Source organism: Sus scrofa, chromosome 4, assembly GCF_054392235.1.
Source record: "Sus scrofa isolate SSC_HxYL_T2T_F1_AM1 chromosome 4, Sscrofa_HxYL_maternal_Yorkshire_Landrace_v2.0, whole genome shotgun sequence".
Lineage (NCBI taxonomy): Eukaryota > Metazoa > Chordata > Mammalia > Artiodactyla > Suidae > Sus > Sus scrofa.
Window position 1 is genome coordinate 34,659,928 of NC_139386.1, and position 22,241 is coordinate 34,682,168.

Genomic DNA, 22,241 nt, shown 5'->3' on the forward strand with positions numbered 1-22,241 from the left:
AACCCCCTCTTCTTTCCCAGCCCCCCCTTCCCCCGGGGGATACACACTTAGCCTCCCTCCAGTTCTCCCCACCCCGACCGGCTCACCCCTCCGCCTCCTCTTCCCTTAACACGTGCTCTCCGGAACACTCACTCCGGAGATATCCCACCCCCAGGGGGCTGGGCTCGGGATCAGAACGGACCAATCCGCACGCGCCTTACAGCGTCGTGGCCCGACAACGTTGAGCCGCCCAATCGAAAGGGCCTTACCGCCCGTTTCCCGGAGCCCCGCCCCCTCGCAGCCGTGCCCCCGCCCGCCGGTCTCCTCCCTCCTCCTCCTCCTCCCGTTCGCCCCTCCCCCGCGGCTCGGGAGCGGAGCCTGCGAGACGGAGAAACTGGGGCAGAAGTGAAGATGGCGGCGGCGGTGCTGGCGGCGGCGGCGGCGGCTTCTTGCCAGTGACGCGCGGTGCGGGCTCATCTCCCTCCCCACCTCCTTATTCCGGACCCCGTCCGCCGCCGGGACCACACCAGCCCCGCAGCCCGCAGCCCGCCTCGCTCCTCCCTCCCCAGTCGGCCCTTCTCCCGACGCCCGGCTGCCGCTGGCGGCGGCGCGCCCCGGGTCCCGGCCTCGCACTCTTGCGCGCTGTCGCCGGGGGAGCCGGTGGCGTGTTGATCCGCCCTCCTGCCCGGACCGCCGCGCCGCGGACACACGCTCGGCAGGGAGGCGGCAGCGGCCCCTGCGCATTTGCTTCTCTCCTTTTGGGGACTGGGAGGTGGCGGCGGCGGCGGCTGTGGGTTTTGGGGAGGGGAAGGGATCCGGGGGGTGCATAGCGGGAGGGGGCAGTCCTCCGGAGGAGGACGAGAAGGAAGCACCATGACGTCCATCCATTTCGTGGTTCACCCGCTGCCGGGCACCGAGGACCAGCTCAATGACAGGTAATAGGGCCAGCGGGCGGGCGGGCGGGCGGGGGGAGGGGCGCCTCCCCGCCCTCCCCTCCCCCACGGGGCCGCGCCGGGGCGGGCGCCGGTGTTTACGCGCCGACCGGCCGGCGGGGGAACGGGGGTCCTCACTGCCCCCGGCTAGGCCCCTCCGGGGTAAACTTCTGGTCCTGGGGCCCCGGGGCCGCGGGGGCGGTGGGGAGCGTGGTGTGGACGGGAAAGCGCACTGCACCCTCCTTCCTACACCCCCGCCCCCCCCTCCACGGAGGAGCCGCGTTGAACTCGGTGGAGATGGGAGGGGGGGGTCCGGCTCCCGGTGTGTGTGTGTGTGGGGGGGGGGGGCATGTAATTACCGCCCGGCCCAGGCCCGAGGAATCCATATTAGTCAAAGTTGAATTGAGACAGACAATGCGGATGGGGGATGGTGGAGGTAAAAAGAGAGGGAAGAGGAGAAGCCGGGCGTGGGGCCCCGGGGTAGGCTGGGCTCGCCCGGGCCCCGGGGAGCCGTGTCCGGTGGGGTGTTCTGGACCATCCGGGCCTGGAGATCCCGGGGGAGGGGGGTGGGTGGGGAGAAGCTGATTCCCGGCAGATCGCGGTTGGGGGGAGGGAGGAAGCGCCATGATTATTGTTATTATTATTAAATTTGAGTCCCTGCAGTGAGGTTTGCCTGTCCCGGGAGGGGATAAATTTAGGCGGAGGTGGGGAAGTGGATTGGGTTCCCTTTGCTCTGCTTCTCCCGAAATGATGCTGGCAGCTCCTGCTCCCGGCCCCTATGTTGCGAGCTTTTTTGTTTCCTTTTTTATTCTAATGATAGTGTTTTCCTGAGTTGTAATTTGACAGCTGAAAACCGTGCGTAGAGTCAAAGGAAAACTCTTGCGTTTGCAGTTCGCACTGCTGCTTTTCTTAACATGCTGTAAATTTCTGGGATGGGTTTTGCTCTGGGCGGAGGAGGATTTATGATTTTTTTTTTTTTTTTTTTTTTGTCTTTCATAAGAAGGCTGTTTTGGCCCTGGATTCCTCCCCTTCCCTCCTCCACCGTTCAGTGCCAGTTTAGGATATTGAATTGCAGGGCCGCATGCTCTCAGGGAACTGAGATAAAGCAGGAAAAGTTCCTTCACTGTTGCAAAACAGCCTCCGAGGAGGTTGAGGGAAGACTCCATTAAAGCCAGTCTTAGAATCCAGGACTCAGATCTAATGATGGGCTAAGTATTTACAGGGTTAGAGAGTGGGACATTTTAAGCCTCCTTCTCTCCCAACACTTTCGCTGCTCTCTATTCCTTTTGAGTTTAGAAGGCCATCTCGGCTCAAGTTTAGAAGTTAGATATTTTTGTTAAGTGACCGGTGACATAAATTGCATGACGCCCTGTTTGTCATGCGCTTCCCGGAGGGAGGAAGAGGCCTAACTTGCTGCTAAGATATTGGCCTCGGTCTGGGAGTGGGGCGAACAGCTTTTCGATCCGAGAAGCTGGAGGCTTCTGGCATTGGGTTCGGATTTGTCTAATCTTTGCTGTAGCCATATTGTATTTAACATGTTTGTGAAACTTTTGGAATACTTTCTGAAAATATTAACCATTTGGAGTTGTCACGTAGTTCCTTTAAATACTGGGATGAGTTCTAAGTCATTTATTTTAAGATTTTGTAATTCAGTCCTTACTCCAGTTTTATTTCATTACGGATCTTTTGTTAAGACTTTCTCATAAGTTTTTTTTTTTTTTTTTTGTAAATTTTAGAACCAGGCTTGTAGTCAGGATAGCTGTACTGTCATTCATAGAACCAAGTTGATAGTGCTTGTGGTGCACCTTGTCTTGTACCTCAGAAAATTTGAACCAAGAGAGAAGTAGGGCATGTTTTCTATATTAGTTCTAACTTTATATACCAGGAATCCTGACTAGCTTACTCAATTGACTATGCATGCCTAAACGTATTTTGCAGTTGTGTTGGGCACTTTGAATAATTTTTGAGCACTCCTTTTGTTTCAGCTAGTCTCAGAAATTAACATGTATCTTTTTAAAGCTACCTTATCTTTTTTTTAAATTTCTGGTGTAAACAATCAGCTTTGTTTTTGATTTCCTGTAGGGTCAATATTCGATATTAAGCATATTTGGGTTGTCTTCAGTTTTCATTTAATGAAGTTAAGAAAAGACAGATGGATTTGATGAGATCATGGCATCAGAGGTGGCAGATATTTGAAAAAATAGGAAAGAAAATCTTAGGAACCTATAATTGTATCTAGAAGCAGTAAAAATGTCTGGTCTGTTGAGATTTATGAAGGCAGCATTTGAGATAGTCATGCTCCCTCAGTTTGAAAGTGGTTGACTTGATGGAGCTGTTCTGTGTCTCCCCTTCAAAAGAAAAATCGAGTTTGCATATCTAGTTGCAGAGTAATAAGATCAACCTATTGCTGCATTGCTTTGAGTGAAATCTCTTTCCAGAAGAGCTTGGTTTTCTGGAACCTTTTAACTTACTAGAATAAACCCAGAATATTTTTGTCTTCATATAAAAATCTACCAAGTGTTAGTAAGTTTTGATAATAGGAAAGAGTGCATATTTCTATGGCTTGATTTTTTTTTTTAATCTGCAAAATGTATCTATGATAGTCACAAATGAAATGATAAATGATTGTTTTGGATGAAAAAGGCTATAATTAGGTAGACTTTAGTCTTCACTGGAAAAGCAGTAAGATTGGACAGGCAACATGGTAATGCAATAAATTGCTCAGTTGAAGAAAACTTTAGGGGACTCAAAACAAATTTGTGTATTTTCTTTTACAAATACATTTTCTTTTTAAAACAGCCACATCCTGTTAAAAGTCATGTTTTGTTTAGTGTAATACTGCGATATCTTAAACTTCTAAAATGGACTCAGCATTAAAAAAAAACCCAGTTATATCTGATTTTTTTTTTCTGTTTTTATACTTGCTGTTTTTGTGATAGTCTTTGTGTATTAGGTTAAAATTTTAAATTATTGGCCCTGGGAGATGAAATAATTTGGTAGGTGAATATAGGTGTAAATGGCTAGGGCAGAGGAAGGGAATTCAGAGAGCATGGGATGTTGGTTGTGGCTTTCCAGAGTGATTACAGGGTCCCTGGTCCAGAGTGCGGGCCCTCTTGGCAAATTTTGTGGAGTTGAAACCTTTTAGTGCTCTGATATTCTTGAGACATTTTGATTTCTTTCTGGTGAATTTCTTGAGTTAGTATTGTGTTTTTGCTTAAAACACTGTCTCAGAGAAATAGCAAAAGCCATACCAAGCACATGGTTCTGCATGTTGAGATTGAGAGGAGAGCTGGGAGTGCCAGCTCACCGAGCCCTGGAAAGTGCCAAAGAAGTCACATAGACCAGTCTTTTCATTAACGTGCTGGAGAAGCAGGCCAAGTTTGGGAGTTTATGCAGGGTACTGACAGATGGGTCTTCTCATTTTTAAAGCTCGGGGCCCTTTCCACTCTTCCATATCCACATGACCTGCCTTCCAGGATATTTCTGCTTTCTGAGGCATCCTAACCTTAGAGCAGCCACTTGTCTGAGAGTTTTCAACTTCCCCTTCCTCTCAACTCCTTCCTCCTTCCTGGGCTCCTTCTTGATTTAGGGGGGTGGACCCTCTTAACCCTTTTGTTGGGAGTGAACCCTCTTACCCCTTCCTAGTGTCTAGGTTAGGAGAGGCTTTTTAAGGTGATGCGAGTATGTCCCTTTGACTTTTCCCTGTCCCGAATCAATCCTGGGGATGCAGGTTGGCTGCAGTTCTCATTGCTGGTCTAGATGTGGAATTTTCCTTTGAGCTTTGCTTTTTTGCATGTGTGATCGTAAACAGTCTTGGCTGGGATTATCACATCAAAAGGGTCTTTCTCTAAGGAGCTCCCCCTTTAGGTGCCCAGTAAGTAAGGCTACCTAGTAGGATAGTTTAGACAGGAGTTTGAAATTTGGAATTCCTAAACCTGAGTTTGTCTTAGCCATACTTTTTAACTCTGTTATGGCAGGCCAGTCATTTAACCACTTAGAACCTTATTCCCGTCTCTACTACTCCCTACCCCCTACACACCTCAGTATCTAAGTCAGGCATAGTAACCACCTTGTGGTTGGGGAAGAACTGTTAAGCTAGTGGGTGGGAGAACACAGTATTGTAATATAGGTTCTGTGATAGAAGAGAGTGTAAAGAGGTGGTTACTTTTTCTGCTCTATGTGTTGTCTGGTTTCCAAAGAGAAAAGTAGGAAGTCAAAGAAATTGCCCTAGAATATCCTTAGCATTGAGTGCAGAATCCACACACTCTTTCGATCAGTGGTTCTCAACCGTGTGCAATTTTTGCCCCCACAGGGGCTATTTGGCTGTGTTTGGAGACACTTTTTTTTTTTTCTTTTTTTTTTAATCGTCTCAGTTGGGGCATTGCTACTGGCCTCCAGTGAGTAGGTAGAGGCCAGAGATCCTACTAAACATTCTACAGTGCACAGGAGATCCTTCCACAATAAACTGAACCTGTCCGAAATGTCAGTTGTGCTGAGATTGAGAAACTCTATCCTTGATTATCTTGAATGTATATAGATGTAAAAGTGAATGAAAATTTATGAAGAAAAATTCAAGCAGTATAAGTTAGTCTTTTGTTTGCTTCTTGCTTTTTAGGGCCGAACCCTCGGCATATGGAGGTTCCCAGGATAGGGGTCTAAACGGAGCTATAGCTGCTGGCCTATGCCACAGCCACAGTAATGCAGGATCCTTACCCCACTGAGCGAGGCCAGGGATCGAACCCTCAACCTCATGGTTCCTAGTTGGATTCGTTAACCACTGCGCCACGCATGACGGGAACTCCTCAGACAGTATAAGTTAGTCTTAAAACATGACTTATTTAAATTGAAATTAATTAAAATGAAATAAAATTAACAAGTCAGTTCCATTTAACAGTAGCCCTGTTTCAAGTGCTCTCTGCCCACGTGTAGCTAGTGGACAGTGCAGACGCAGAAAAGACCATGGTCGCTGGGAATTCTCTTGGACTTTGCTGGCATGGAACCTGCTTTTTTGCACAAGGCATGGCATTTAGTAAGTGCTCCGTATTTTTATTAGGAACTGTTGGGTTTTAAAGACTCAGGCATAGCCTCACTTTTTCAGTAGGAGCCAGAAAAAATGCCAGGGATTAGAGCTGAACAAAGGTTGTGATGGGTAGAGGTTGTGATAGTTGAATGCTGCCTAAAATGTCATTGTGCTACACCCAAAACACAAGTGTTAGGGTGGGACAGAGCATCACATCACCAACCCAGTGAGACATCTATTTGATTATTGAGATTGTTACCTAGAAACAATAATGCTAGAGTGACTTTGCTGGGGAAATACAGGCAAGCTTCACGGAAATGATTAAGTGAAGTTGATTAAGGAAATAAGATTATAGGCAGGATATGAAGTAGCCAAACAAAAATTTGAAAATCAGAATGAACAAGGGCAGGTCAGTTTTAAAAATTAAGAAATCAGTGACTAAATTGTAGGTTGAGGAGTACACAGGAGTACAAACTAGGAATAATGGGATGACCTTTAGAAAGGTCAGGATTTTTTCCCTAACAATTAGGTTATTTAGGAAAGAGTCTCTAAAGGAAAGTTTAATCACTTAAGACCATCAGATTACCCTTAAATAGATCAGGTGTATCGAGGGGAGTAATTTTATGTTATGGGAGAATGTACTCCTGTCTTTTTGCCCCGTTTTTATTGTACATTCACTTGGTCTTTGGTAACCATGGGTCTCACCTCCACAGATACTGAGTGCCAACTATCATTGTGCTAATTATTTTACTAAGGGATTTAAGACCTTGGACTTAGGTCTCCTTGCGGGGGCGGGGCGACGACACACACTCCTGGAATCAATGTCCCACTGAGACAGATAGAGGGATGACTATACTTCTGGTTAAGAAAACAAACTCCATTTATAGTCTGTGTTTTTGTCATTTTGATACCTTGGAATTCTGAGCAAATGACAAAGGCCTGCCCCCTGGCTCACTGTAATTATGGACTCTTGATTTGTTTTTATAATTGATTTTTAAGTTTTACTTTGAAGATTATTTTAAAGCTTTGTATTATGGAGAATTTCAAGCGTATACAAAAGTAGAGAGGATAGTGTAATGAATATCTATATACAATAGTCATTTATTCATGGCCAGTCTGATTTCAAGCCTCTTCCTTATTTATTCCTTTTCCTCAGATTATTTAATTGATTATTATGTATCTCAGTGATGAAAATGTTTAAAAAGTCGCCTTAATCTCAAAAGTTTAATCTGTTCAGATGTTCCTGTCTTGGAAATGCTTATTTTTGATGATTGACAGTTTTGGAATTTTACATAATAAAACTGATTGAGTGTTAACATGTTACAAAATTTGACATTCTTAAGAATAAGAGAAATTTTCTTTGGATGATAGTCTTAGAAGGACAGGCAGTACCACACTGGAAATCTTCAGGTTCTTTCCAGGTCGACCAATACTGTCACTTCTTAACATCTAGTGTGATGGCTTTTTATTAGTAAGTTACTTGTACGAGTTATTAATGATAGTAGGATGGGATTCTTGAAATTAAGTGACTGTCTGTGGGGCACATTGAGAAATAAGTCATGTCAAAATTCCTTCTAAGTTAATATATAGAAGTAAGACTGCTAGTAAAATGAATTTGGCTATTAGAAATTATTCACATTTTATATTATTTTCTTATTTTTCTTAATAGATCTTTTAGATTTTTTTCTTAATATATCATTTTCTTAATATTTTTTTCTTAATACATCACTGTAGTGACAATACACCCCTTCAAAATGAGAAATATGGTAAATTCTTAGGTAACTGCTTTGTGACATTCTCAGTTTTATCAGGATATTGAGTAAAACATTAAAAATTAATGTTATTAAAAAATTAATGTTATTAAATTAATGTTATTTCACATGTAAATAAAGATAAAATTTGCTTTACCTAAATGGCAAAAGTAATGTTATTTGTTCAGTTTCCACTGGTACCATTCATTTTTAAAATGTTTTCAACTTTATTTTTTTTTATTTTTTTTTAATGTGGATTCAAGTTGCCACAGGTTTATTTATTTATTTATTTTTTGTCTTTTTAGCTATTTCTTGGGCCGCTCCCGCAGCATATGGAGGTTTCCAGGCTAGGGGTTGAATCGGAGCTGTAGCCACCAGCCTATGCCAGAGCCACAGCAACGCGGGATCCGAGCCACGTCTGCAACCTACACCACAGCTCACGGCAACGCCGGATCGTTAACCCCCTGTGCAAGGGCAGGGACCGAACCCGCAACCTCATGGTTCCTAGTCGGATTCGTTAACCACTGCGCCACGACGGGAACTCCTCAACTTTATTCTGTAACGTTGGAATACTACTCAGCCATAAAAAAGAATGAAATAATGCTATTTGCAGCAACATGGATGCAACTAGAGATTCTCATACTAAGTGAAGTAAGTCAGAAAGAGAAAGACAAATACCATATGATATCACTTATATGTGGAATCTAAAATAGGGCACAAATGAACCTATTGCAGAAAAGAAAAACTCAATGACATGGAGAACAGATTTGTGATTGCCAAGGGGAAGGATGTAGAATGGACTGGGAGTTTGGAGTTGGGTGGTGCAAACTGTTACACTTAGAATGAATAAACAACAAGGTCCTACCGTGTAGCATAGGAAACTATACCCAATCTCCTGGGATAGGTCATGATGGAAAATAATATAAGAAAGGGAACATATATGTATATATGACTGGGTCACTTTGCAGTACAGTGGAAATTGGCACAGCATTGTAAATCAATTATACTTTAATAAAAAATAAAATTATTAGTAACAGTATAATTTACATATAATAAAATATATGTAAATATAATAAAATGTACCCTTTTTTTTTTCTTTCTTTTTTTTGTCTTTTCTAGGGTCGCTCCCTCGGTACATGGAGGTTCCCAGGCTAGGAGTCTAATCAGAGCTGTAGCCACCCGCCTATGCCAGAGCCACAGCAACACGGGATCCGAGCCGCATCTGCAAACTACACCATAGCTCATGGCAACGCCGGATCCTCAACCCACTGAACAAGGCCAGGGACCGAACCTGCAACTTCATGGTTCCTAGTCGGATTTGTTAACCACTGTGCCAAGATAGGAACTCCACTGCCCATTTTTTAAAAGTGTATAGTTTGATGAATTTTCACAGATGTATACAGTTGTGCAGCTACCACTGCAATCAAGATAAGAACATTTTGGAGTTCCCGTCGTGGTCCCCCCCACCCCCCGTTTCCCTGGTCCCCTTTGCATTCTCAGTCCCTACCCCTACCACCCATTTCTGAAAACAACCATTCTTTCTCTCGCTGTAATTTTTCCTTGGAATTTCATGGAAGTGGAATGATCTATCAGGTATCTTTTCCTTAGCACAAGTAGCAGTTTTTCTTCTTTTGTATTTGTGGTGGTAGTATTTCATGGTTTGGTTATTCCAGTTTTTTAATCTGTTTTCTAGCTGATGGAAGTTTGGGTTGTTTTCAGCTTCTGGCCTTTCCTTGTCTTTATTTTTTAAAAAAATTCCTTGTTCTAAAAAACAATCTTAGAGAAGATTTGGAAAACAAAGAAGATCAATTTAAAAAGTTGAGGGCTTAGTAGATGCAAACTATGGCATTTGGAGTGCATAAGCCGTGAGATTCTGCTTTACAGCACAGGGAACTCTTTCTAACCACTTGTGATGGAGGATAATGTGGAAAAAAAAATATATATATATGTGTAACTGGGTTACTTTGTTGTATGCCAGAAGTTGACAAAACGTTGTAAATCAACTATAATAAAAATTTTTTAAAAAGTCTAGGTAGGAAGAGTACTGTCACTGGTAATATTTTGGTGACTTTCTGGTCCTTTTTTTTCCTGTCCGTGGATTAAAAGAAAATACAGTTGTGATCGTGCTGGGTATAATTTTATGTATTTGAAATTTTTCTTGATTCTAACATGTTGCATTATTTTTCATAGGGAATAAGCTACCCCAAATTTAAAAAATTTATGTTTTTCTTTTTCTTTTATTTATTTATTTAAATAATTTTTAAAATTTTCCCACTGTACAGCAAGGGGGTCAGGTTATCCTTACATGTATACATTACAATTACATTTTTTCCCCCCACCCTTTGTTCTGTTGCATCATGAGTATCTAGACAAAGTTCTCAATGCTATTCAGCAGGATCTCCTTGTAAATCTATTCTAAGTCGTGTCTGATAAGCCCAAGAAAGACAAAGACAAATACCATATGATATCACTCTTTTTTTTTTAATTTAAACTTTTCTTTCATTTTATTTTATTGGCCACACTTGCAGCAGGTGGAAGTCCCCCAGCTAGTGTCAAGCCTGAACCATAGCAGGGACTCAAGCTGCTGCAGTGACAATGCTGGATCCGTAATCCTCTGCGCCACGGGAAAGCCTTCATTTTTCTTGATGGCAAATTTTTGTATTGATTTAAATATTGATATATATATATGGTTTTATTTTGGAGTTTCTTTAACAATAGTGGTATTCTAGATTGTTGGTTATAAAGATTATCACAGTGTCCAGTCTAGGAAGCACTGTGAATTGAATGAATCAACAGATTTTTATTTTCTTTCTCATCAAGTGGGCCCCATTTTTGTAGCACAGAAGAGAAAGTGGTAAGAACCTACCATTTCAAGTAATTGGCTCTGCTCCAGCATAAATCTGCTGTTCCAGAATTCAGATGGCAAGGTGTTAGAGCTCTTTCTGTGAACTCAAATACCAGCTTTTCCTCACAGACAATCTGAAACCCCAGAGATGGCCTTTGCCTGAGTGGCTACAGGGACCCTCTTGCTTAGGGGCCTGGGGGAGGCTCACCTGAGTGTTTTCCTCTGACAGATGGCTGCTATGATGTGAAAAGTGGAGGAGCATGGGTTTTGTAAGCTTTAAGAAAAAGCCACATTTGAGATTGAGAAGTTAACTTTTTTTTCTTATTGCTCAATGAATTTATCACATCTGTAGTTGTATAATGATCATCACAATCCAGTTTCACAGGATTTCCATCCCACAATCCAAAGGATTGAGAAGTTAATTGGATGAAAGTCAAAAAACGGAGACAATATGTTAGGGTTATTTTGACGTCTAAATGATGGAAACAGTTTCATACGAAAAGCTTTGAGGGGAGGGCAGTTTGTGCTGTTCAACATCTGTTTCCTTATGTTGTGGGAGTGACTTGTGATTCTTGTCCAAAGGGAATTTGAACAGTTGCTCTCTCATTTGCATAGGGAGACTATCTTTAAAGGGAGCCCCCAGTCAGGCGATTTAACGTCTAGTTTACACATTCATTCTCTTAGTTTGCTGATATGTCTAGTGGTATCTAAGCTTGTCTTCATCTCCTAGAAGATCCTTGGAATTTTACTTAAGTGATTGCTTTTTTTCCAGCTTATCAGGTGTTCTGATTATTATCAGAGAGAGGGAGGAGTCCTTAGATGCTGTGGTTTCTTTCTGTGGTTGTTCTTTGGGGAAGTATAGGAACTACGTTTTTTTCTTTGCTTCCTGCATTTGCCAGCAGGGATGAATACAAATTACTGCCACATGTTCCTACTGACTGCCTCTTAGGTTTCTGTCTCTGCTGAGGGGTTGCAGAACCAGGAACGGGTGTCTTCTGTAGGGGACCTTGGCAGCCCACGGGCTGCAGGTCAGAGATGACGTGGAGGCTGATTTTGTTGGCAGTTGCTCATCTTTCTGCCCCTTCCCTTCTGAGAGCCGAGGGATACTGAAAAATAAATGCTACACTGGCATCCAGAGATAGGAATCAGTCTGTGGTTAGTAGCCACCCCATACCATCCAGAATGTTTTTGGTTTCACAAAACTGTCAAGTGGTGGGGACTCTAGGACAGTTGGTTTTTTGCTTTTATTTTCTGGGGCCTCGTGACTCCTCAGGAGAGTGTTTGGAAATTCTTCAGTTGACATTATAAGATTCAGTCTTTTTTTTTTTTTTTTTTTCTTTTTAGGGCTGCACCCATTGCATATGGAGGTTCCCAGGCTAGGGGTTGAATCGGAGCCACAGCTGCTGGCCCACGCCACAGCCACGGCAACACAGGATCCTTAACCCACTGAGTGAGGCCAGGGATTGAACCCACAACCTCATGATTCCTAGTCAAATTCATTTCCGCTGCGCTGAGATGGGAACTCTGAAGATGCAGTCTTTAATTTGATAAATTCTAGGACATTCTTGGAGGTAATAGCATTTTTTTTTTAACGTGATGTATTTAAAGTTTTGTTGTTGTTTTTTTTTCCCCATGGAAATTTTTTCTGGCAGTAGTGTTGAAGTTTTGTAACAGTGAAATAACCTAAAGGAATTGTAGTCAATTCGTGGTTTTTTTTCTGATTAAGAAGTTCTTTGATTTAAAGTAGTGCTTCTCATAGTGTCTAAAGGGACCACCACCATCAAGAACGAAAGGTGCGAGGACCCTTGTATAAAAGGCTCTCCCCGACATTTCTTTATTTTAGAAGAAGTTGATGACAGCGAATAGGCCCAAGCTCACCAGTTCCTCACTGCCTCCCGCTGTCCTTTCCCCCTTAGACTAAGTTCTGTGGTTGTCTGAGAATGGTGTATTTTCCTGCCCTTCGAGGCTACAATAATTTTTGTTTGCTTTTCACTTTTTACAAATGAAATTTAAAAAATTTGAGTCAAGGTGTGTAAGTATTACATCCATCCTCTCCAGAACTATAAGACACTTGAGAGAATGGCATTTTTTGTTTGTTTGTTTCTTTTTAGGGCCGTACCCCCGGCACATGGAAGTTCCCAGGCTAGGGGTCGAATTGGAGCTGCAGCTGCTGTGCACAGCCACAGCAACCCCACATCTGAGACATATCTGTGAACTATACCATAGTTTGTGGCAAACACCAGATGCTTGACCCTCAGAGCTAGGCCAGGGATTGAACTCACAGCCTCGTGGTTCCTTGTCGGGACCACGATGGGAACTCCAGGATAGCTTTTTAAAAGCAGATGTCAGTGCTCCTAGGATAACAGTTTAGTCCGGGGGAGTGATGGCAGACCTGTAGCACACTATGAAAGACCAGTGAAAGAGGTAGTTGAGTTTGACCTGTGTAAACATTTGCCCTGTGTTGCCCGCACAGACACAGTTTAACAGGGTTAAGATTAGTTTCCTTATTCAGTAAATGTCTGTGTGTTTCTCAAACATTGTGCTAGGCCTTGGGTGGCTGCACTGACCCTTCCTGGAACTTGGGTTGAGAAGTATTAGAACCTTTTCTGGTTCACTGGGAAAGTTGAAAAAGAGCGAAGTGATGGACTAGCAAGCCCAGGGAGCGGCATCAGGTGGGTGGGCCATTTTCTTTTTTTTTTAAAGCTTTTACTTTGAAGTAATTATAGACTCACAAGTAGTTGCAAAAATAATGTAGAGAGGTCCCTTGTATTCATAACCCAGCTTCCCCCAATGGTAACATCTTGATTGTGCCAAATATCTTCCACCTCCTTGTCAAAGTACTAGAGATGGTGTCTACTGAAAAAAATGCACAATCTTAAAAGTAGAGAGTTATGTTTTATTTGGAGGACACTCTTAGGTCTTCAAGCCCATGAGGCAGCATCTCAAATAACCCTGCGAAAACTGCTACCAGGAAGCCAAGGGGGAAGGCGGGCTACATCAGAGTTTTGCAAAAAGGGGCAGGTAGTAGGAACAAAAGATTACTGATAAAGAGTTCTCTGACGGCCTAGTGGTTAAAGGATCCGGCGTTGTCACTGCTGTGGTTCAGGTTCAGTCCCTGGCCTGGGAACTTGCCATGATGTGGGCACAGCCACAAAAAGAAATTAAAGAGATTACTGTTAATAAAACTAGGTATTTCAAAGTTAAGGAATTTAGTGCTTTTCTGTGTATGGGAAGATGGCAAGCGTCTGGGCTCACTGAAAGCATTACTTTGGTACATACTTCAGCCGTGTGGCGTCGGGTTTTTTACGTTCTGAGTTTCCTCAAGCTCTGCACCTTTGCTGGTGGCTGTGCTAGATGGCAGGTATTCTGTGTTTGCTTCCTGACTTCCCTCAGGGCCCGTCACTGGGGGAGTGGCTGCAGTCACTGATGGCTGCAACATCCTTTGTTTACGGATATGGCAGGCAAGCATTTTATTTTTCAATGGAAAGGAGCTTTTTCCCCAAACGCATTTTTAAAAATTTCTCTGCTAAGGTAACATAGATTAGAGGACACAGATTTTAAGAAAACTTGGTATTCTTAGATGGTTTTGAATTGATGGGATATATAGTTGGCAGTGACAAGTTTTCAGTCTTTGATATGATGGTACTGGAACATAAATTGAAGGGAAACAGTCGTTGGGGAGTTGTTTTTTGTGCATCTGAAACCAACTGGCCATGTGACCATGAATAAAGGATGTAACTCATTTGTAAAATAAGAGAATTGGACCAGGTTGTTTAGGTTTTTTCCCTGCTCCAATTTCTGTGCTCTTAGAATTGGTAGTAGGGAAAAGGTTTCTGTGTTGTAGAATGGCTCAGAGGAAGAAAGAACTGTGAGTCTGTCCTTGTCCATGGTTTCTTTTACTTAAATTTTGTCGATGCGGAGTTTCTGGTTGTGGCTTAGCAGGTTGAACCATGATGATGTGGGTTCGATCCCTGGCCTCCAGTCGGTGGGTTAAGGATCCAGCATTGCTGCAAGCCGTCACGGATGTGGCTCGGATCTGGCGTTGTTGTGGCTGTGCTGTTGGCTGCAGCTGCACCTTTGATTCCACCCCTGGCTGGGAACTTCCGTAATGCCATAGGTGTGGCCGTAAAAAGGAAAAAAATTTTTTTTTGTTGATGAATGGAAAAAATGAACAAAGTGGGAAAATAAATTTCAGTCTTTTGTTTTATTTGGGGAATAGTTTTCCAACTCAGTTAATACACATTGGGATGCAAAGATGATGGCCTCTGCCTTTATGGAGCTTTCAGTTTAATGGGGAGACAGACATGTAAATAAAGAAATAAGTGCTAATAGAAAATGTAAATGAGAGGGAAGAAGGATGTGATGATTAAAACTGGTGCTTACCAAGGGCTTTGAAGAAGGTTTCAGGGTGTGGGGACTGGTTCTTCCTCTTCACTTCCATTCTCTTGAGTCTAATGAATTTTCATTTATAGCCATTGAAGGTTGTGTCAGCAACCAGGGGTTCATCATAGATGTCTGTATTTGATATTGATAATTAGAGTTTTAATAATAGCCCAGAACTCTTGCATTGTTTAAGGACAGTTTATATAGAGACAGTGGGGTTTTCTTGTTCCTTGGTTTTGTGTTTGCGAAAGATCTGCCTACGGATAAGAACCCAAGAAGATAATGGCCTGTCAGTGTAGGAAAACAAGTTGCTTTATCCTAATGCTTTGACTTAGTGCTAGAAGAGAGGGTATTGGGAGTTGGCAAGGAGGGTCGAGGGGGTACTTGAAGAGAGTATTTGGGGAATCTGCTCCTTTCTATTCCCTTCTGCACAGACTGGGATTGACTGCATAGTTCCTTGAATGCTGCCAGGAGAGCGGTCTTGTAGCACAGAGACACTTAAAAATGAGACCGCATGTTCTCTCTTTCATTGTTATTGTCTTTGTTTAAAATGAAGATTTCATGTAGTGCACTGCCAATAAATATTTGAAGATTATTTATAGTTCTAAATATTCATGTGATCTGTTTTAATGAATGCAGATTTAAGACACCAAGGAGAGAGGAAATACTCAAGAATAAGTTTCTGAACTTAGATGTATCTACTTAGTCCCTTTTTTTTTTTTTTTTTATGTCTTTTAGGGCCACACCCGCAGCATACGGAGAGACCCAGGCTACAGGTCTAATCGGAGCTGCAGCTGCTGGCCTACACCACAGCCACAGCAATGCAGGATCCGAGCTGTGTCTGCAACCTATACCACAGATCGTGGCAATGCCGGATCCTTAACCCACTGAGCGAGGCCAGGGATGAAACCCACAGCCTCATGGTTACTAGTTTGGATTCGTTTATGCTGCGCCACGGTGGGAACTCCTGCTTAGTCTGTTTAGTTAGTCCCTTTTTAAGTTAATACATTTTTATCTGTCTTTTAGACGGTTTGTTTTGTAATTTTCTGTGTTACCTGAAAGAATTTGTACCTTATGGGGAGAGAGCTCTGAGAATTGGAAAGATACTGGATTTGGAGTCAGGAGACTTGGTTCTTCTACCCATCAGGTCATGTAATCTTGGGCAAGTCATTTCCTTGCACTGAATCTTAGTTTACTCATTTCTTTCTTTTTCTTTCTTTCTTTCCTTTTTTTTTTTTTTTTTTTTTTTTTTTTTTGGTCTTTTGGTCTTTTCTAGGGCCACACCTGTGGCACATGGAGGTTCCCAGGCTAGGGGTCTAATCAGAGCTGTAGCTGCTGCTCTACACCAGAGCCACAGCAACACGGAATCTGAGCCGTGTCTGCGACCTACACCACAGCTCATGGCAGTGCCGGATCCTTAACCCACTGAGCAAGGCCAGGGATCTAACCCGCAACCTCATGGTTCCTAGTTGGATTTGTTAACCACTGAGCCACGACGGGAACTCCAGTTTACTCATTTGTAAGATAAGGGGGTGTTAGGTGATATCTGCAAGTTCATTTCAGCCTTGAATCTTGTGACTCTAGGCCTATAGATACTATTTTATGGGTTGTATTTAACATAAGGTGGTCACCTTTGCCATTCTAAGATTTGACTTTTATTTCCTGCTCTTCTACCCTTTTGTAGTTATTCTGATGGGTATTTAGGAGCAGTGGACATTCTAAACTCTGAACACTTTAGCTGGAGGAGAGCTCTTTAAAGCCAGCCCAACTCTTCTGTATTTTTTAAAATTTTTGACTGCTAGAACTCATGTATTTAACTTGACATGAAAGAATTTAGTACAATTATCTTTGCATTGTACTTCCCATATAAGTTGAATTGGAGAAGGTTCTGGGTAGCCAAAGCTTATTTGAAATAATGTGTGGTGAAGCAAAGTCATATAGACAGCTTATCATTATCTCCTGGGCTTGGGAGTATTTGCTCACCTTTGATTTGTGTGGGTTAAGACTGTTGCCTTTTGGAAGGCTGTTTAGGCAGTCCTGCTACTGTCAGGTGCCCCATGGGAGTTTATCTTCTGTTTCCCAGGATACCTGTTATTGTTCTGTGTGATAGGCTGTAATGATTGTATTACCCTCAACTATAGTAAACGGAAGGTCTGCTTGACTGTGCTGAGTAGAAAGTCAATTTTTGAGATGTTTAAAATTTTACATTGAGGAGGATTTTAGGGTTTTCAGATTTTACAGCTGAGGAAATTGAGGGCTAGGATGATTAGTGAATTGGCAAAGATAGACTCTGCATTAACTCAGCTTTTTTGCTTTTTCTTTTCTTTTTGGAATGGGGAATAACTTTTTTTTTCTGATACATACTTGGTGTGTGTGTGTGTATAATTAAATGTTAATATGTGCACACACAATGTGTGTGCGTGCACCATTGAAGAGTATTTCATCCTTTAATTGAGCAAATTTTGTGGATTTTCTGCTGCTGCATGTTGGTTCTAGTCTTGGGTGTATGGTCACAGAGCTCAGTCTGTGGGAAAAAGGCCATCACAGGGCGGTGTGATGAATACAGAAAAGAGGAAGTAAAGGACTCTTCACCAGAGGCACATAGCCCAGCCTTTTGAAGACGGAACCCTTCCTGGAAGGAGAAGTGTTTAAAAGGAGGACCAGTATTCTAAAGAGAGAGGTAGGCTGAGGAGCTGGTGGGAGAGATGTGTGATATAAGGCCCGGAGGACTGGAAGAGATTTCTGGGTAGAAGGAACAGCATGTGTGAAGGAGAGAATGCTCAGAGTAATAACTACATGGAGTTTCAAATCAGTGGAATAGTTTTCTTGTAGGAAGGAATGCTTGTTTATCTTCAATATGAGCTTGGTATTATCATGATAAAATAAAGCTGTTGTGCTATGTCATATATGGGCTATAACTTTAATTTAGCAGCTTAGACTTAGAGTAACAAGCAGGGCAGTAAAGGGTGTGAATTCCATCCTAGTTTAGTCCAGTCACTTGATTCCATGGCTGCAAATCGCTTTCTTAAATCTCTGTGCAGCCACATTGTTGGTGTTAATGTTAATAAGGACAGACAAACTTGGATGGATGGTTCAGTTCACATGCCTTTTTGATGCTGGGAAAAGACTTCAAGTCTTGTAAAGGGACCAGTAATATCACTGCAATAAAGACTGCATTTCTCAGGGTTCCCACGCTGGTGCAGTGGGTTGAGAATCCAACTGCAGTGGCTCAGGCCATTGTGGAGGTGTGGGTTTGATCTCTGGCCTGGTGCAGTGGCTTAAGGATCAGTGGTGTGCTGTGGTCTGTGGCATTAGATTTCAATCCCTGACTCAGGAACTTCCTCATGCTGCACCCCCCCCCCCCCAAAAAAAAGGACTGCATTTTTCTTTCCTTTTCCTTTTCCTTTCCTTTCCTTTCCTTTTCTTTCTGTCTTTTTTTTGGCTATGCCTGTGGCATTTGGAAGTTCCTGGGGCCAGGGATTGAACATATGCCACAGCAACAACCCAAGGCAATGCAGTAACAATGCCGGATCCTTAATCTGCTGCACCACAAGACAACTTCCTGCATTTTTCTGTCTAAAACAATTCATGGTCTTAACCATATTAAAGGTAAAAGTTTAGTAAGAAGTAATGAAAGAAAATAACAGTGTACTTGTCTCTGGGTTTTGGATAGTTTGCTTTTGGTGTCTCCATAAATTTTAGTATTTTACATATTTCTATGTGAGTATTTACCATCATCATCATCATCATCATTATTATTATTATTATTCTTAGGGCTGCACCTGCAGCATATGGGAGTTGCCAGGTCCAGTTGGAGCTGCGGCTGCTGGCTTAGGCCACAGCCACAGCAACGCAGAATCCAAGCCACATCTGTAACCTGTGCTACAGCTTGCAACAAACGCTGGGTCCTTAACCCCCTGAGTGAGGTATAATTTCTGACTTGAGCTTACAGAATATTTTTTCACAACCATGTCTAAAGGAATGGTGTGTGATGAAAGCTTTTTTACATTTTGGACAGAAATGTATCATTTCCACTTCGTATTTAGAGTTCACTAAGGGAGATAGGCTTGTAAAAACCATTGTGATAAGGTTTAAGCACTTGTTTTCTTCCTCATAAACAGACGGGAATTTTTACCATAACTTAAATATCAATGAACATTAAAAAAATTCAACTTCAGGCTTCTTTCTTTCTTTCATTCTTTCTCTCTCACTTTCTCTTTCATTAATATAATTATTAGTCAAATATTTATTGAGGGCTTGTTTGGGGCCAGATACTTGGGCTGTATCAGTGAACGTAGAGGCAAAAATTCATGCCCTGAGCTTACATTCCAGTGACATGCTTTTTGTGTGTTAGTAGTTATGAAACACTTCTTTTGTAACAGGTGGTGTCTAATTTCCACATGTTATAAATCTTTTCGGAATGTATTCTTATAAAAATACGAGTTAGGAGTTCTCCTGTGGCGCAACAGGTTAAGGATCCAGCATTGTCCCTGCAGTGGCTTGGGTTGCTGCTGTGGCACGGGTTTGATTCCTGGCCTGAAGCCTTTCGTATGCTGGGGCCATAGCCAGAAAAATGTAATCAGTTAGAAATGATGGACAGGAAAGCCTACTGAATGAACTGTTCTTTATAATATCCTTGAATGGTTTCTTAAACATTCTCATTGTCCTGCAGGGCTACCCTTTAAACTGTCCTTCCTTCAGTTTGAGTCTGTAGGGGACATCCGGGGAGCTGATAGGTGAGCCTCTTTGAAGGCAGACTCATTGTGGTCTTTGCATTTCTTGTACTTGATATATATTAGTACCTTTTTTTTGTTGTTGTTTTTTTTTAGGGCTGCACTCATGGCCTCTGGAAGTTCCCAGGCTAGTGGTCAAATCAGAGCTGTAGCTGCTGGCCTATGCCACAGCCACAGCAACACCAGATATGAGCCGTGTCTGTGACCTACACCACAGCTTATAGCAACTGAGGAAGGCTAGGGATCGAACCCACATCCTCATGGATACTAGTCACATTCATTACCTGAGCTACTATGGGCCTGTAAATACATATTTTTATTCAATTAATTTGAACTTCAAAAGTAAGCAAAACAAAGGATTTTAATAAAAATTAGTTTTTAGGACTATATTCCTACAATAATGAATGAATTAAGTTGTATGGATTTTTTTTTCAAATGTACTATTCCAGTAACATTATTGAAAGATGTCACCGTTTAATAACTTCACTTGATCTTTTTTCCTTCTCCCTCTGTGTTTCATGTAGGAGATGTTCCTTAATTGGTGATGTTTGACTGTGTGTTTGTGTGTGTGTGTATTTTTGATGAGGTTGATTCCCTACCCCGATCCCCCAATCCAACATTCTATTGTGAAGGTTTTCAGAAAAATTGAGAGAATAAACAATGAGTTATTTGGTTTCCACTTTCTTCTTGATTCAGTAATTACTATTTTTGTTTTTTGTTTTGGCTGCACCCATTGCATGCAGAAATTTCCGGGTCCAGGGATGAACCTGCACAGTGACCCAAGCTTCTGCAGAGACAATGCCAGGTCCTTAACCTAGTGTACAACAAGGGAACTGTAGTAATTGTCAATTTGGCTAATTGTTTTCCCAGTTTGCAAAATATTCATGTATATGTGAGTGATTTTTAAGCTATTTAGAAGTTGTAGTTATCATGATCCTTTTTTATCTTTAAATACATGGGCTTGCATCTCCTAAGAATATGGACCTTCTTTTGTACAACCACTGTCACCTTAGAAAATTAAGAGTTCCTTAATATTATCAGTTTTCTCAAAAAGCTGTTTTTTTTTCAAACCGGAATTCAGTCAAGGCCTACAGATTTTTATCTGGCCTCCTTTTATTTTTGTCCTGTAGTCATTTTTACAGAAATGTTTGTAGTTGTTCTGAGGACCACACTACACATTTATTGAAATGTTAAAATCATTGTTTCAGAGCACAGTTGTAGCATTGTTTTCATTTTTTATGAACTTTTAATTGATCTTTGTATATAATTTTCATTTGTCAGTGGTGTGTGTATGTTTTGATTAATTTCTTAGTGTTACTTTTCCTAGACCTCATGGAATCTTGCATTTTTGCAAGATTTGCAGTTTTACTTTGCACATATTTTGCATTGAATTACATTTTGTTGTTGGCCAGGTTTTGCACTTATTTAACTTGCAGGGATTTTTGGAGACCATTTTAATAAGAGATCAGTGAAGGTTTTGGCTTTGTCAGCTATTGTTTTCTTATGTGGTCTCTTGACTACAGGGATGAGGAAATATTCTATCAATATATGTTACCTGGGTGATTGACAGGAGAGCTGGCCTATCAGTGTTGTATTAGTTACTAAGAACGCATGCATTTTCTGTCGATGTTGCATAAAAGACTTTTATTTTGAACAAAGATTTACTATTCAGATGAGTCTAAGGTTAAATAGACTTGTAAATAAGGTATGTGAAACATTTAAGGAAGTTCACAAGTGTAGGTAATAGAAAGTTTAGATTTTTAAGCTTGGCACAGTTAAAAGAAACTGGTAAGGAAGGTATCAGAGATGAATCATAAATGACGCTTTATTCATATACTAGTGGAATTAGGACCAAAGAAAATGCTGAGGTTTCCTTTGATCATCATTCTGGGTTTTTGATTTGTTTTGTTGTGTTTTTTCCTTTTTTGGTCACCCTAAGGCATATGGAGTTTCCTGGCCAGGGATCAGATCTGAGTTGCAGTTGTGACCTATCCTGCAGCTGTGGCAACGCCAGATCCTTTAACCCACTGTGCGTTGCTGGAGGTCAAACCTGCGTCCTGGGTACTGCAAAGATGCTGCTGATCCCTTTTTGACTCGTATTCTGGTCGTATTGCTGTGTAATAAATCCCTCCACACTTAACGGTGTAAAACAACAATTGTTTATTATTATTTCTGGGGATTGAAAGTACTCAGTCTTACCTAGATTTCTTATGCAGTTGTGGTCAGATGGTCGCTGGAGTCCTCTGGAAAACTCAAACAGCTGGGATCTGGAACAGGTTTCTCAGGCGGCTCTACTACCTCTGTGTGGTCTCTGTAGATGGAGGCTTCCAGGTAGCTCAGAGCTTAAAAGGCATTTGTACCAAGAAACAGAGAGCTAGACTGGAATGCCTTTTCCTGACACAGCCTTAGAAATCATACATAGGGAGTTCTCGTCGTGGTGCAGCAGAAAAAAATCCAACTAGGAACTCTGAGGATGTGGGTTCGATCCCTGGCCTCTCTCAGTGGGTTAGCTTGGATCCTGCATTGCTGTGGCTGTGGCTGTGGCTGTGGCGTAGGCCGGCAGCTGTAGCTCTGATGAGACACTTAGCCTGGGAACCT

The 22,241-nt window shown here is 42.1% G+C and overlaps 1 protein-coding gene across 12 annotated transcripts in view; it reads left to right on the plus strand.

Moving 5' to 3' along the window:
- The first annotated feature begins 361 nt into the window (after positions 1–361).
- Positions 362–22,241, plus strand: part of UBR5 (ubiquitin protein ligase E3 component n-recognin 5) — a 149,805-nt gene continuing 127,925 nt past the window's right edge. For all 12 annotated transcript variants that reach the window (XR_014843537.1, XM_021089030.2, XM_021089031.2 and 9 more), the window contains exon 1: positions 362–914. Coding sequence is in view for 11 of the 12 variants with exons in the window: in XM_021089030.2 (XP_020944689.1) it covers positions 853–914 (62 nt within the window). In the remaining variant the exon portion in view is untranslated. The remainder of the gene's footprint in view (positions 915–22,241) is intronic.